We start from the raw sequence: 14,103 nt of genomic DNA on the forward strand, positions 1-14,103 counted from the left end.
ATGACCTGAGCCAACCTACTGAGCCACTCAGGTGCCCCACATGTTATCTTTGTAATGTATCATTTGATTGGGTTTGCTAATGATTTATATGGGAATTTTATATTTCTGCTCATTATAGTGACCATTCATTATTTCAAATTTGTTAAAACTTGCTTTATGGACCAGTATTTGCTCAGGTTTTTTTTTAAATGTCCTCGCATAGTTGAATAGGATGTATATGCTGTGGTTGATGATTTTTTAATAAATGCCTGCCTTCTGGGACACCTGGGTGGTTCAGTCTGTTAAACGTCTGACTCTTGGTTTCAGCTCAGGTCATGATCTCACGTTTTGTGGGTTTGGGGCTCTACGCTGTCAGTGTGGAGCCTACTTGGGATTCTCTCTCTCTCTTCCCCTCCCCCTCTCATGTGTGCTCTTTCTCTCAAAAATAAATAAACGTTAAAAATTTTTTAACATTTTAAAATTTAGACGTTTAAATGTAAAATTTTTTAATTTTTAACTTTTTTTCACGTTTATTTATTGTTGAGAGACCGAGAGAGACAGAGCGTGAGCAGGGGAGGGGCAGAGAGACAGAGGGAGACACAGAATCCGAAGCAGGCCCCAGGCTCCAAGCTGTCAGCACAGAGCCCGACGTGGGGCTCGAACCCACAAACTGTGAGATTGTGACCTGAGCCGAAGTCAGATGCTCAACTGACTGAGCCACCCAGGCACCCGTCAAAAATAAACTTTCAATGAATAAATAAATAAATACATAAATACATAGATAGATAAATCCATCCCGGCCTTCTATTTTGAAGGGTTTATTTTGTTATTCATTTTCAAGTCCTGCTCTGGGTGAGCACGAGCCCAGCCCGGGGTGAGCCCTGCTTCTCTCTCTGTCTCTGCCCCTCTTTCTTTTTCTGCCTCTCATGGGATTTTGTCTCAAAAAAAAAAAAAAGTGTTCCTGTGAACCCCCATCCTGGGCTGTGGATTCTATTTATTTGGGGGCCTCTCTTCCACTGGTTGTCTTTGCACGTTTGGTGGTTCTCCAGAGCAGACTTATCTTCAGCTTTGCTGTGTCTGTGGCCCGTGGACACTGCTCCGTCCGCTGTAATGCACGCGACAGACATCAGGGAGTTTCCCTCGAAGCTTCTGCAGCCCTGGACCCATGCGGGTGATTCCGGTCCGAGAGCGTTGGCTGCAGGCGCTGTGGTCCCCAGAAACAGCACACCTTCTCGGGGGGAGCCTCAGAACAGCCCTAACTCGCACGCCTGTGATTAACAAAGCCCACCGGGTCCCCCTGGCTTCCCGCCAACCAGCCCGCTCCGATTCCTAACGCCCAAGAAGCAGACAACTCGTGGCACGTTTAGAATATTCCGTTCATTGTTTCCTCCGAAACAGAAACACGTTGACAACCACCTGTAAAGCGCGGAAAGCGGGTTGCCGTCTCCCCGCCCCTCCAAACGTGATTCCTGCATTCCTCAGACACCGTCCCCGAAACTTCCCTTAAAATCCCAGATCAAACATCCCCGAGAAGGTGGAGGAGCCCCCGTCCCCGGCCCCCACCCGGGACAGCAGCATCGTCCGGCAGGTGGGGGCGCCAAGGAAATAAATTAGGGGGCGGGGGTGCTCCTAGCCGGCCGCGTCCCGCTCTGTCTCGCACACCCAGCGGTAGGGCCTCTGGCACACGTCGTCGTTCCAGCGGCCGTCGTCCGTGAAGTGGGCGCAGTCCTCGCCCCCGCCCAGCCCGTGCCCGTACCAGTCGTCCGGCTGCTCCGGCCTCCAGTTCCTGCGGAGACGCGCGGATGTGAGCCGGCCCCCCCCTCCTCCCCGCCAAGCCGGGCCCCCCCACCCCCACCCCCACCCCCGGGGACCCGCGGGGCCGGGGCGCGCGCACTCACTTGAAGCCCTTCTCGTAGTCCGTCCCGTCCACCCACTTCCAGGGCCCACTCTGGTCGGTGAGGCCCATCCAGGTGTTCACAGGCCCCATGTGGTGCTGGATGAACTTCTGGGGAGACAGGAGGGGGTGGTGAGCGCTCCCCGGAGCCCGGCCCCCCCTCCGCCTGACCCCCCAGGGGCCCACCCGCTCCTCCCGGGAGCCCCCCACCCCCACCCCAGCCCCGGGAGCTCACCTGCTCCTCCCAGGAGCCCACCACCACCAGGTGCGCGTTCTCCAGCCGGCAGTACTTGTCCGCCTCCGGCCAGGACTTCCCGGAGCGGGAGAACCAGTAGCAGCTGCCCTCGAACTCCAGCCAGTTGACCGGGCAGCAGGAGGCCGCGGAGCCTGCGGGGCAGGGGAGGGTGGAGGCGCTGAGGCGGGGCCCGGGGAGGGGGAGGGGGAGGGCGGGGGGGGGCGGGCGAGCCGGCGGGCGCCCCGCCCCCTCACCGTTGCCGTGCAGGACGGCGATCTGACAGCTCAGGCTCCGCAGGTCCGACACGAACTGCTTCACGTGCAGCAGCAAGCTGGAGTGATCTGGGGGGGTGGGGGGTGGGGGGCGAGGGCGGGCAGGGGGCGGGGCGGGTCAGTGTGGACACTGGGGGCTGGGAAGGGCCCGGCCTCGGCGCGCTGGGGCCCGAGGAGTCAAAGGCCCCCGGGGCTCGGCCGGAGGGACCCCCGGGTCCGACGCGCCCGTGCGCGCACGCTCCCCGCTCTGACCTTCGCTGAGCTGCTGCTGCTGTTTCTGCAGCTGGGACTCCAACGACTTCACCTTCCTGCCCACGCTTCCCCCTGGGGGAGAGGCTGGCTCAGTGTCCCGACATCCCCAGCGGTCCACGGGCCCCCCTAACCCCCCCAGCCGCAGCCCCAGGGCCCGCTCACCCTGGCTGCTCAGGGTCTTGACCTCGACCTCTGTGCTCGCCGTGAAGTTGCTGAACGTGACCCTCAGGGCCTGCAGCTCGTCCCGCAGCTTGGAGTCTGGAGGGGGGGTGTGCACGGGGCAACATGAGGGGGCCGTGACCCCCGTCACAGACGCCAGCGCTCTCTCACCACTTGCCCCGCCCCCCCCCCGCCCACCCCCAGGGCACCCACTCTGGGATCCGATCACACAGACAACCACCAGCAGCAGGAGGCCGAGGCCCAGGGAGAGCAGGAGGAAGCAGGGTCCGGAGCAGAGTCTCCGGAAGAGCCGCTGGGGCGGAGGTGGCGCTGCAACAAAACAGGGCGTCCGGGTGTCAGGGACCGGGTCCCGGGAGGAGAGCGGGCGAAGGCTCCTTCTCCAGGGAGCCCTACAGGTGAAGAAATCCGTTATTGGGGCGCCCGGGTGGCTCAGTCGGTTAAGCGTCCGACTTCGGCCTCAGGGCATGATCGCACGATTCGTGGGTTGGAGCCCCGCGTCGGGCTCTGAGCTGACAGCTCGGAGCCTGGAGCCTGCTTCGGATTCTGTGTCTCCCTCTCTCTCTGTTCCTCCCCTGCTCATGCTCTGTCTCTATGTCACTCTCTCAAAAATAAATTAAGATTAAAAAATAAAAAAGAAAGAAAGAAAGAAATCCGGGTGGTAGGCCACCCTGAGGGACCAGAGGCCGGGAAGAGGGCTGGGAGCGGGTGCAGAGCGCCGACCTGCCCCAGCCGGCCGGGGCCCTCAGCCTTTGCTGACACCTTGTGGCCGGACTGTGTCACTGAAGCTGATGAACTACATTAGTTTTGGGGGGAGGGTTCTGTTACCCCCTGAAAGGCCGGGAAAGAGAAGGAGGTTTCTCCTCTGGCTGGGCTCCAGGAGAGAAGACAGAGGAGCCACAGCCCCCCAGGCTGCTCCCACCTGGGGGGGGGGGGCTCCCCTGCAGCCCCTTCCCCCCACCCCCGTCCCCAAAAACCCTCCTGCTCAGCCCAAACAGCATCCCTGCTCGCTGGAGAAACAAAGGGGGGGGGGTGGCTGTTGTCTGACGAGGGCCTCAGCCTCCCCATGGAAGTCGTCTGGCCCCTTGTCCCTGTCCCCTGGTCCCGTACACCCCATGTACACACACTCTCACACCTGGCCGAGGCTCACCAGGTGTTAGAGGCAAGGAAGGCAGCCCTAACTGCTCCCAGGTACTCCTGGTCCCCTGGTCCCCTGGGTCCACACCCTCCCCGAGGTCCTGGCCAGGGGGTGACGTGGCAAGGGTCAGGAGGCTAGCAGAGGTGGAGCGGACCGTGTTCTCGTGAGTGGGGCCGACCCAGAGGCCAGGTCAGGGCTCACAGGAGGAAGCAGGAGCTGAGTCAAGACGACAAGAGCCACCTCACTGTCACCTGTCCGAAACGCAAGGAGGCGTCCCCTTACCTTGTCTAAGCTGATGGCCATTGTCCTCGTTGTCCAGATGCTGAAGGTCTTGATAGTCATTTGTCATGATAGGGCTGGCTGGACCTGGGCCTAGGTCAAGGCTGGGGTTAGAGCTGAGGCTGGGGCCGAATGGAGCCGGACGGTGCGGGGTCCAGTCCGTTTCTAAGTCATCGGTGGTTACGTGAAAACCTCTCTTCTTTCTCCAGTTCTTTCCCAGGCCTGACATGCAAACTTCACCCCTCTGAGGTTTTCCCGCCCAGCCCCCTCCCCACCCGGGTCGGGGCCCCGGCCTTTCTTCCCCTTTTACTTGCTGGCAGTCTTGAAGTGGATTCCTGGATCCCCCAATGCTGTGCAGATCCCAGGCTAAGAAGGGGGCTGGAGCCCAGAGACTTGGGGTGCGCGGACAGCCCTGGACGATGGGAGAGGAGGGAACAGGGTCCCTCCGAGGGCCCTGAGCCCTGCGTGTCTAGGTCTGTGTGTCTCTGGGTCTGTGTGTCCCAACACTGCAGCTGGCATCCCCAGCGCCTGGGACTTTGGACAGTAAACAGAGGTGGGAAAGGATTTGGAACTCAGGGCATGTGTGGGGTGGGAGTGGGGGATGGGAGGCCTCCACTTTCCTCCCCGGGGAGGGTGAATCTCCTGCTCTGCACCCCCCCACCCCGGCCCCAGCCAACACCCCACTAATCACTGCTTGGTTTGGGATGGGGAGTCAGGTCAGTAGGGGCCAGAGGTGCTCATTGCTGGTTCCTTCTGCCCCTCCTTTCACTTCCTGCCGCTAAATTTCTCAGAATCGTTGGTGTTTCCAAATATCCCTGACCGGGACCAGGGGCCCCCGAGCTCCGCTCTTGCCCAATCCGGGCTCTGACCCTGGCATCTGAGCCCGGGGCCCCGGCCCTCCTGTGAAGCTCAGAGGCCAGGCCCTGCAGCCTTGGGGCCTGCTGCTTTACTCTCCCTGGGAGCAAAGTCCCCCCCCCTTCCCCCCCAGCAGCCTGGGGGTGGTGGGGAGAGAGGCGGGAGAGAGAGCAGGCTTTCCCCACCCCACCTGGGACTGGTGCTAACAAGCTCCCATTGGCTCCTACTGGGCACCCAGGCTTTTCACCCCTTAACTCCTCTCTTAAAGCCCAGAGCCCAGCCCGATTTGCAGATGAGAAGACTGAGGCCCCGACAGGTAAGAGCTTACCCAGGGTTACACTGCAAGGAAGCAGCAGAGGCAGGCCTGGAATGTAAGCCGCCTGATTCCAGGACCCGTGTTTTGTCCCCGGGAAGCCTACCTAGACCCTGGATCCTGAACCATCCCCGAGGCTGGGCCCTGGGGTCTCAGACCCTTAAAGCACATACCCTCCCAGCCCCACAGGGGATTCAGGGAGGCATGTATGAATTCAGATTATGCAAACTTAGAAACTGAACAATACTGGGGTACCTCGGGGGCTCAGCCGGTTAAGCATCCACTTCAGCTCAGGTCATGACCTCACGGTCCATGAGTTCGAGCCCCACATCAGGCTCTGTGCTGACCGCTCAGAGCCTGGAGCCTGTTTCAGATTCTGTGTCTCCTTCTCTCTCTGCCCCTCCCCTGCTCGCACTTACACGCGCTCTCTCTCTAAAATAAATAATAATAAAAATTTAAAGATAAGAAATTAGACAATATTAAAGATGTTCATGGGTCTCACTTTAGGCCCCAAATGGGAAAGGGTGCAAACACTATGTGTCAAGGACAGAACTAGACTTTATTACAAGAGTTTTACATTATATGAGATCTCAGGAACACAGTCCTCACATTCAATATGAAAGCCCCAGGGGCACCTGGGTGGCTCAGTCAGTTGAGAGTCTGACTTCGGCTCAGGTCATGATCTCTCGGTTCGTGGGTTCGAGCCCCGTGTCAGGCTCTGTGCTGACAGCTCAGAGCCTGGAGCCTGCTTTGGATTTTGTGTCTCCCTTCTCTTTGCCCCTCCTCTGCTTGCACTCTGTCTCTCTCTCTCTCAAAAATAAATATTAAAAAAAAAATAAACACACAAAAAAAGAAACCCTTGGGTACACCCTCATTCCTGTGTCCTGAAAAGCCCCCTGTTGTTTGCATGCGCTGGGGCTGCGGCCAGTAATTCGGGGACTATTGGGCTGTTCGCATTCTCTGATATCATCGCTCACAATCTGGTTTATTCGGGCAAACATACCCATGCTGCTTTGGTCAGAAGAGTGACCGAAAGCACTTCACTGCGGAAGCTGTGACCGGCAGGAAGCACATAGGGGCTTCTGGGTAATGGAAATGTTATGCTCTTTTTTTTTTTAATGTTTATTTATTTTTGACAGAGAGAGAGAGAGAGAGAGAGAGAGAGAGAGAGAGAGACAGAGCATGAACAGGGGAGGGGCGGAGAGAGAGAGAGAGGGAGACACAGAATCCGAAGCAGCTCCAGGCTCCAAGCTGTCAGCACAGAGCCCGACGCGGGCCTTGAACTCAAGAACCGTGAGATCGTGACCTGAGCCGAAGTCGGACGCTTAACCGACAGAGCCACCCAGGCGCCCCATGGAAATGTTCAGCTTCTTGATCTGGACACGGGTTGCGTGGCTATGTCCCCTTCATAAAACTGCAGAAAAGCTGCCCACTTATGATTTGTACTGGACGTTCTACTGGAGTAAGGTGTTCCTGAAATCCGGTTTCAGAAAAAACACTGTGAAGAAAGCCAGACAAACAACATGATACATGTGCTGGGGCCGCTCATTTACGGGTGAGCCTCCTGCAAAATACCAGAGATGGTCCTAAGAAACTAAAAAGTAGCTAGAAAGAACACCAGGCCACAATGGTGACACTTTAGGCCGAGAGCCCATCCACCCTGTGCATTTATTCCTTTAATATGTATCTTCGGGGCGCCTGGGTGTCTCAGTCGGTTAAGCATCTGACTCTTGATTTTGACTCAGGTTGTGATCTCACGGTTTGTGAGTTTGTGAGCCCCACGTCGGGTTTTTGGCTGATACTTCGGAGCCTGCTTGGGATTCCCTCTCCCTCTCTCTGCCCCTCTTCTGTTCGTGCCCTCCCTCTCCCTCTCCCTCTCCCTCTCCCTCTCTCTCAACATAAATAAACGTAAAATAAAATTTTTAAAAATGAATATATATCTTAAGGGCACCTGGCTGGCTCAGTCGGTCTAGTGTGCGACTCTTGATCTCGGGGTTGTGAGTTCAAGCCCCATGTTGGGCATGGAGCCTACTTAAAAGAAAAAAAAAGATAGAGAGAGAGAGAGAGAGAGAGAGATCTTAAATTATGCGAGGCCTTCGGGGACAAGGGGCCTCTTGTGTTAATTCTCTCTTGTTGAGTAACTAGGTACCCCCAACTTAGTGGCTTAAAACAACACCAATTTGTCAGCTCACAGTTCTGTAGGGCAGACGTCCAACTGGGCTGTCTGCTCAGGGTCTCACAGAGCTGAGATTCAGGTACTGGAGGACCTCGTCTCATTTCTGGAGGCGAAGGAGAAAGAGAACGAGCTTGCGAGCACGTTCAGGGGCTCAACGGAATCCAGTTCCTCACAGCTGCGGGACTCAGGTCCCCCTTTCCTTGCTGGCTGTCAGCCGGGGGCCACCCTCTCCTGCAGACCACCGTGTTCCTTGTCACGGGAGCCCTCCACCCCCAGAGTCCGCAACAGGGGCGCCTGGGGGGCTCAGGGGGTTAAGCGCCCGACTTGGGCTCAGGTCACGGTCTCATGGTTGGTGAGTTCGAGCCCCGCCTCGGGCTCTGCCCTGAAGCTCGGAGCCTGGAGCCTGCTTCAGATTCTCGCTCTCTCTCTCTCTCTCTCTCCCCCTCCCCTGCTCATGCTCTGCCTCTCTCTGTCTCTCAAAAATAAATAAATGTTAAAAAAAATTTTTTAATTGATTAATTAACTAATTAATTAATCAATTAAAAAGATTAGGTCCACTTGGAAGAATCTTCTTAAGGTCAGTTGTGTATACACGGCACTATATAAGGTCAACCAAACATAACATAACATAATCACGAGAGTGATGTATCTTAACACACTCAGGTTCCAGGGATGACGGCATGGAATCTTGGGGGCCACCATTAGAGCTCTGCCTCAACACAAAGCGACCCTGTCCCCTCTGGGTACACTTGCCTGCCGGTTGAGGAACTCATGACCAGAGCAACTCAGGAGGCTGGGCTCGGAACCTGGGCTCAGTCGGTTAAGTGGTTAAGCGTCAGACTCTTGATTTGGGCTCCGGTGGTGATCTCACGGTTCGAGCCCCCGTTCGGGGTCTACACCGACAGTGCAGAGTCGGCCTGGGATTCGCTCTCTCCCTCTCTTTCTGCCCCTCCCCGGCTCACTCTCTCTATCAAAATAAATAAACTTAAAAACATTAAAAAGGAAGGAAGGAAGGAAGGAAGGAAGGAAGGAAGGCAGGCAAGCTCCTGAAAGGAGATCTCTAATGTTGGCCAATAAAAACAGGTAGGATTTTATCATTGGTAATTAATGAGCAAGTGACCCTGCGGAGAGGAAACAGTAGCACAAGGGAAATGGACTGAGAGGTAGTGTGGACCACTCTGGGAGCCTTGAACGTCAGGGTGCGGATTTTTGAAGGTCACTCAGAAGCACGGTAGTCTCCAAAATGGGGAATGCGGGGCACCCGAGTGGCTCATGGCTCAGTCAGTGGAGCGTCCGACTTCAGCTCAGGTCATGATCTCACGGTTCGTGAGTTCGAGCCCCGTGTCGGGCTCTGGGCTGACGGCTCAGAGCCTGGAGCCCGCTTCAGACTCTGTGTCTCCCTCTGTCTGCCCCTCTGCTGCTTGTACTCTGTCTCTCGCATTGTCTCAAAAATAAATAAACATTAAAATTTTTTTAAAAAAATGGGGAACATGCACCCCAGGAAAGTCACAAGGTCATCCACCGGAGTGTGGCAGGAAAATATTTGCATAATATTTATATATTTATAAAATATTTTTAAGGTTTATTTATTTATATATTTTTAATACGTATATTTTAAATGTGTGTTTATTTTTGAAAGAGAGAGACAGAGCACGAGCATGGGCGGGACAGAGAGAGAGAGGGACACACGGAATCCGCAGCAGGCTCCAGGCCCCGAGCCGTCAGCCCAGAGCCCGACGTGGGGCTCGAACTCACGGACCATGAGATCATGACCTGAGCTGAAGTCGGACGCTTCAGGGTGTGAATACTGGGAGGTGAGACTTCCTGGGGGCCATCTTGAAGGGTGGCCACGTGTTTAGAACTAATGAACGAGTGATGACAAACTGGGGGACACACGCTCAGAAACCTTTCACAGATGGGGCACCTGACCAGCAAAGTTACAGACCGGGACTACAGACCACAAGGTTCATGAAGATTTGCAGGCAAAAGGCAGGACTGTAATTAAACAATGGCGTGGCCTGGAGGCAGGTGATGGGTCAGAGATGGGCAGCGCAGTGAGGGAGGGAATTGGCGCGCCTAACCAGGGTCCAGAAGGTTGCCAGAGGCAGGTCTGGAGTCCGCAAGGGTTCTGGGCTGGAGACATTGATGTAGAGTCTTGAATGTTGCCCAAGGCCATACATTCGTCCATGACACCCGCCCAGTGAGGGGCCCATTGGGAAGGAAGCAGCTGGAACAGAGTCCCCGCCCCCACGAAGGAAGGGGAAGAAAGATCCCCAGGACTGCCAACCACACAAGTGCAGGAGTGGGGTTGACCCTTAGGGCCAGCTCTGGGCACCCCAAATACCTGGTCAAGACTGCCAAGGAGAGAGGACAGTGAGCCTCCCACTGGATGAGTCAAGAGAAGGACGTGTTTTGGGGCAAGGGGGGAGCCGAGCAGTGGAACAGAGAAGAAGCTGGTAAGGAGGGCATGTGGACACAGAGCAAGAAGGACACGGGAGGCTGGGGGTTCTCAGCATGTTAGGGCGGGGAAGACGAACAGCAGGACAAGGGCGGCTATCAGACAGATGTGAGTTCACCTTGCCCTTGTCTGGAGAGTGGGTTGAATGCTCATGTCAGAGAGCTGGCATTGCCTTGCACAGGGCCTGGCTCGTACTAAGTGCCCAGCACAGGCTAGCCATCTGCATTCGGATTATTATCACTAGTTCGAGTTCAGCCAGCCCCCCCAGGGCTTCTGAATGTGGGGAGCAGGGGAGGCTGGGGTCAGGTCAGCAGAGCACATCTCTCTCTGTCTCCCAGAGGGTGGTTAGCGACTTACCTGAGAAGGAACTGGGGGAACTGGGGGCCTGGCGTGTCAGTGGAGTTAAGACAGCCCCTCATCTTCTGTGGATGAGACCTGGGCACTGAGCCCCCTCGGCCCTCGCCCACCCCCTCGCAGAGCGCTCTGAAGCTCAGGTCTGGGATGTGCCTGCCTGGCTCTCTCCCCAGCCCCCAGGGTTAGGACTGCCACTCAGGCCCTCCGGCTGCAAAGTCAGGCACCCGGAAGGCCTTGCCAGGAGGTGACTGAACAAATGGGCAGAGCAGGTAGGTAACCGAAGGCTCAAGGCTGACTTTCCAAAGAGGGTGACCGACGGCTCCCGGAATCCAGGAGAGGCTGAGCAGGGTCTGAGTGGAGAGGAAGCAGGAGAGGTAAGGCGAGGCACCCGGGCTGGGAGCTCAGTGCTAGAAGCAGCCACAAGGGAAGGGGGTCTCGCGAGGCCTCAAGAAGGAGGTTGCTTATTCACAGTTGTGAGTGAGAACCGACAGAACCCACTCAAGGGCCTCCATACGCCCTGCAGCAGGGCGAGAACTTTCTGTACCCTGGTTCTCTGCACCCAGACACGCTCCAACTCCTCGGCGTTGGGACAGGCAGGATCCTGTGCCCCGGGACCGGTCAACACCTCTTTCCCCCACTTTTATTGACAGTTGAACGTTTAGAAAAAGGTAAAACTCACCACACCTGGGTGGCTCGGTCAGTTAGACCTCCGGCTCCTGGTGTCGGCTCAGGTCATGATCTCGAGGTTCGCGGGATCGAGCCCCGCGTGGGGCTCTGCGCTGAGTGTGCAAGAGCCTGCTTGGGACTCTCTCTCTCCCTCTCTCTGCCCCTCTTCCCCCACTTGTGCTTTCTCTCTCTCTCTTGCCCTCAAAATTAATCTACATTAAAAAAGAAAGGAATGAGGAAAAAGATAAAACTCCACGTTTCCAGGTTTTATTTAACTTACGTTTACCAGTAACAGAACAGACCAATAGCAATGATCGGTAACCGCTCTCTAGCAGGTGCAGGGCTGCGGGCCGAGGGTCCTGCTGCACATTCCTCATGGCCATCCAGCGAGGTCGGGAGTTATCGTCCCCGTTTGCGAGCTAGGGAAGCTGAGGCTCACAGAAGGTACGCTCTCAGCCCAGCCACAGCGCCTGGCCACCTCCCGTCCTCACCTCACCGCCTCCGCAGGGCTGGTTCTCCAGCGCCCCCTGCCGCGCTTTCTCCCTTTTCCCACCCGCCCCCCGCCCCGCCCCCGGCCGACCCGCCGGGCGCCCACCTGCCGCCACGCCCACTCCCCCGCCACCTCGCCTTCCACCACGCCCCCTTCCGCCACGCCCCCCCGCCGCCACGCCCCCGCCGCCACCTCGCCTTCCGCCGCGCCCACCTGCCGCGCGCCCCCCCGCCGCCACGCCCCCGCCACCACCTCGCCTCCCGCCACGCCCCCCCCCACCGCCACGCCCCCGCCGCCACCTCGCCTTCCGCCACGCCCACCTGCCGCGCGCCCCCTCCCGCCGCGCCCGAGCGCTTCGTAGGACACTTTTCAAGCCCAGAAGCGCTAGTTTCTCAGACCCCCTCCTCTGTGTCTCCCTCCCGCCCCACCCCACTGACCTTCTGTCCTCCAGCGTTCCCACCTTGTTCCCACCTCGCCCTTCCTCGGTCCCCCTGCACACTCCCCGCCCAGGCTCCATCAGCGTCCAGGCCTCGACTCCAGCGCAGCTCGGAGGAGACGCCTCCCTGACCACCCCGTCTAAACTAGCAAAGATGCGCACCTCGTCGTCACTTTGTTTAACAGCACCATCGTCATTTTGATGATCTGCACCCCTTCACCCCCTGCGGTCGGAGGTCCCCACTGCAAGGACCCCAAGGTCCCTGAGGGCCCCGAGGTCGCAACCCCAGCATTTCAAACACAGCTTGAAACCAAGCAAGAGCCAACTACGTTATTTGTTGAAGGAACTAGAGGGGGGTGGAGAGGAGTCAGGATCTGAACCGCAGTCTGTTTGGGAATCCAGTGCGTCTATCCACTCAAGCATACGGTCTCCTTAAACGGCCAAGGATGAGCTCTTTATAGATTTGGGAGAATATACCACAAACTGCCAAAGTGCCTCCCTCTGAGGAGTATGTGGAAGGAGATGGGGAGGGAGCTTTTTTTTTTTTTTTTTCCGAACCGTATGTATTTCTATATTTATTTGAATTTTTCTAAGGCCCATGTATTACTTTCATAATCTAGAAAGTGATGCATGCAGGATTAGGTGATTCTCCCCCCTTCTCGGTGAACTCTCCTTAACCCCTTAGACCCAGACGTATCACCTGCACACACGTTCCTCAGCTCACAGATTCCTCCCCTCGGCCAATGGTAGAGAACATCAGCACAGCTTCAAACCATCTGCTCCTACGCAGAACCAAGCTAAAAGAAGGATTATTTGAAAAACGTCCTTGGAAGCTGCGAGGCTCCACCCGGGGAGGTGGGAGGCGGGAGGCGTCAGAGTCACCTGGGAAGTTTTCCTGAAACGCACAGCCCTGGGGCCCCACCCCCAGGATCGGTGGGTTGGGTTTTAAGTCTTGTGCAGGGCAAGCCACAGAGAGGACCACTGGTTTCAGGGACACACTACTAGAGATCTCTACCTTGCTCCTTGGATCAGCTCAGGCGGGGGCAATCCCATCCTCCCCAGAGCTACTGAGCCTCGGGGGATCTTTTGCATACAACGCTTAACTTCTGTCAGCAGGGGCGACCAGAACTGCCCTCTGCACCGTTTAGGGCTTAACCATCTCAACTCTTAGCACCCTCCACCTCAGCCTTCCCCCGTGGGGCCCCTGAATCAGAGGGGGAAAGGGGCAGGATCACAGCTGGTGCCAGCGACGGCTCATCTATGCTGCAGCCGAGGCCCTCGTGGTGGGAACCTGTCAGGCCCATGAATGGTGGGCAGAAGAAAAGCTGAGATGTGATACTGTGCACAGCAGCATCTGAGAAGCTGCAGCAAGACAGGGTCGGGAAAATCTGACTCCCTAAAAGAACCACAATTTTTTTCTCCTTTAGAATAAAGAACTCGGTAATGGACCATTTCCCTTTTTGCCCTGGCTACCAGGAAGCTCAGAGGTCATATTTACTCTCATAGCTACATAGCTACTGCATCTGTTTTTCATTTTTTTTTTTAAATTAAATCTTTGGTATCAAGGTCCCATTTTCCTAGAGGTGGGGCATAAAGAAATCCAATAAATGAATATTTACACAGTATTTCTTACTAGCAAACCTCTGTAAACATCATGGCCAGAGCCCAGCTCTGTCCAGAACGCTCTGAACACGAACCAAGAAACTTGCCTACGTGTTTTCCTTTAGGGAGTGTCTTGCTGTCCAGCAGGACCAGGAGAGTGATCAGGGCTGGGCTAAGTCGGCAGGGACCTACGCCGGTCTGGCTTCCTCGTTCTGGGCCTTTCGGTGACTGCACCATGCCTCCAGCCCCTCCCAGGCCCCTACTTCACTGCTGACCCACCGTCCCTGATTTCAGCTTCCCTCCAAGGCCCCCTCCAGGCCACTGTCCCCTCTCTGGGTTGACACGAAGATAGCTCTGACTACCAGGCCCTTCCATACGCTCCCACCCTGTCTCCCTCCTCACCCGGTTCCCAAATAAGCAGGCCACACACCAGGTTTCAAGTATCTGTCTCTTCCGTTCACTCTCTCAAAAGAAAAAAATAAATAAATTGCAGAAGGCGGCAGCATTTCCAGTCTTCCCCTGGCTCC

At 56.5% G+C, this 14,103-nt stretch overlaps 1 protein-coding gene and 1 long non-coding RNA gene across 5 annotated transcripts; one reads left to right on the top strand and one right to left on the bottom strand.

Moving 5' to 3' along the window:
- Nucleotides 1-1,336: 1,336 nt before the first annotated feature.
- LOC106972492 (asialoglycoprotein receptor 1) lies at nt 1,337-4,745 on the bottom strand. 4 transcript variants are annotated; one of them, XM_027047502.2, is made up of 8 exons: nt 4,541-4,745; nt 4,230-4,319; nt 3,005-3,121; nt 2,633-2,890; nt 2,363-2,449; nt 2,109-2,260; nt 1,878-1,984; nt 1,337-1,765 (listed from the first exon to the last, which is right to left on the bottom strand). In XM_027047502.2, exons 2-8 carry the CDS (start codon nt 4,294-4,296, stop codon nt 1,609-1,611), a joined length of 945 nt encoding a protein of 314 aa, XP_026903303.1. In that variant the 5' UTR covers nt 4,297-4,319; nt 4,541-4,745; the 3' UTR covers nt 1,337-1,608. The 4 variants fall into 4 exon arrangements, with proteins under 4 accessions (XP_026903303.1, XP_026903301.1, XP_026903300.1 ...); XM_027047500.2 differs by having other exon boundaries at nt 4,537-4,745; XM_027047499.2 differs by lacking the exon at nt 4,541-4,745 and having other exon boundaries at nt 2,633-2,704; nt 2,795-2,890; nt 4,230-4,527.
- Nucleotides 4,746-4,779: 34 nt separating this feature from the next.
- On the top strand, nt 4,780-14,061 carry LOC113595955 (uncharacterized). The gene is made up of 3 exons (XR_003416650.2): nt 4,780-5,397; nt 11,381-11,492; nt 11,990-14,061. It is a non-coding gene; the product is annotated as an uncharacterized LOC113595955 (long non-coding RNA).
- The last annotated feature ends 42 nt before the right edge of the window (nt 14,062-14,103 follow it).

The sequence above is a fragment of the Acinonyx jubatus genome, chromosome E1 (genome assembly GCF_027475565.1).
Source record: "Acinonyx jubatus isolate Ajub_Pintada_27869175 chromosome E1, VMU_Ajub_asm_v1.0, whole genome shotgun sequence".
Lineage (NCBI taxonomy): Eukaryota > Metazoa > Chordata > Mammalia > Carnivora > Felidae > Acinonyx > Acinonyx jubatus.

Excerpts from the sequence above, each read along its gene's own strand:
- LOC106972492 (XM_027047498.2), bottom strand. The coding sequence starts at position 4,455 with ATGTCAGGCCTGGGAAAGAACTGGAGAAAGAAGAGAGGTTTTCACGTA. Across the intron at positions 3,122-4,229 it reads TGGCCATCAGCTTAGACAAG|CGCCACCTCCGCCCCAGCGG; the intron begins GTAAGGGGACGC and ends GTTTTGTTGCAG. Across the intron at positions 2,261-2,362 it reads CGCCGTCCTGCACGGCAACG|GCTCCGCGGCCTCCTGCTGC; the intron begins GTGAGGGGGCGG and ends CCTGCCCCGCAG.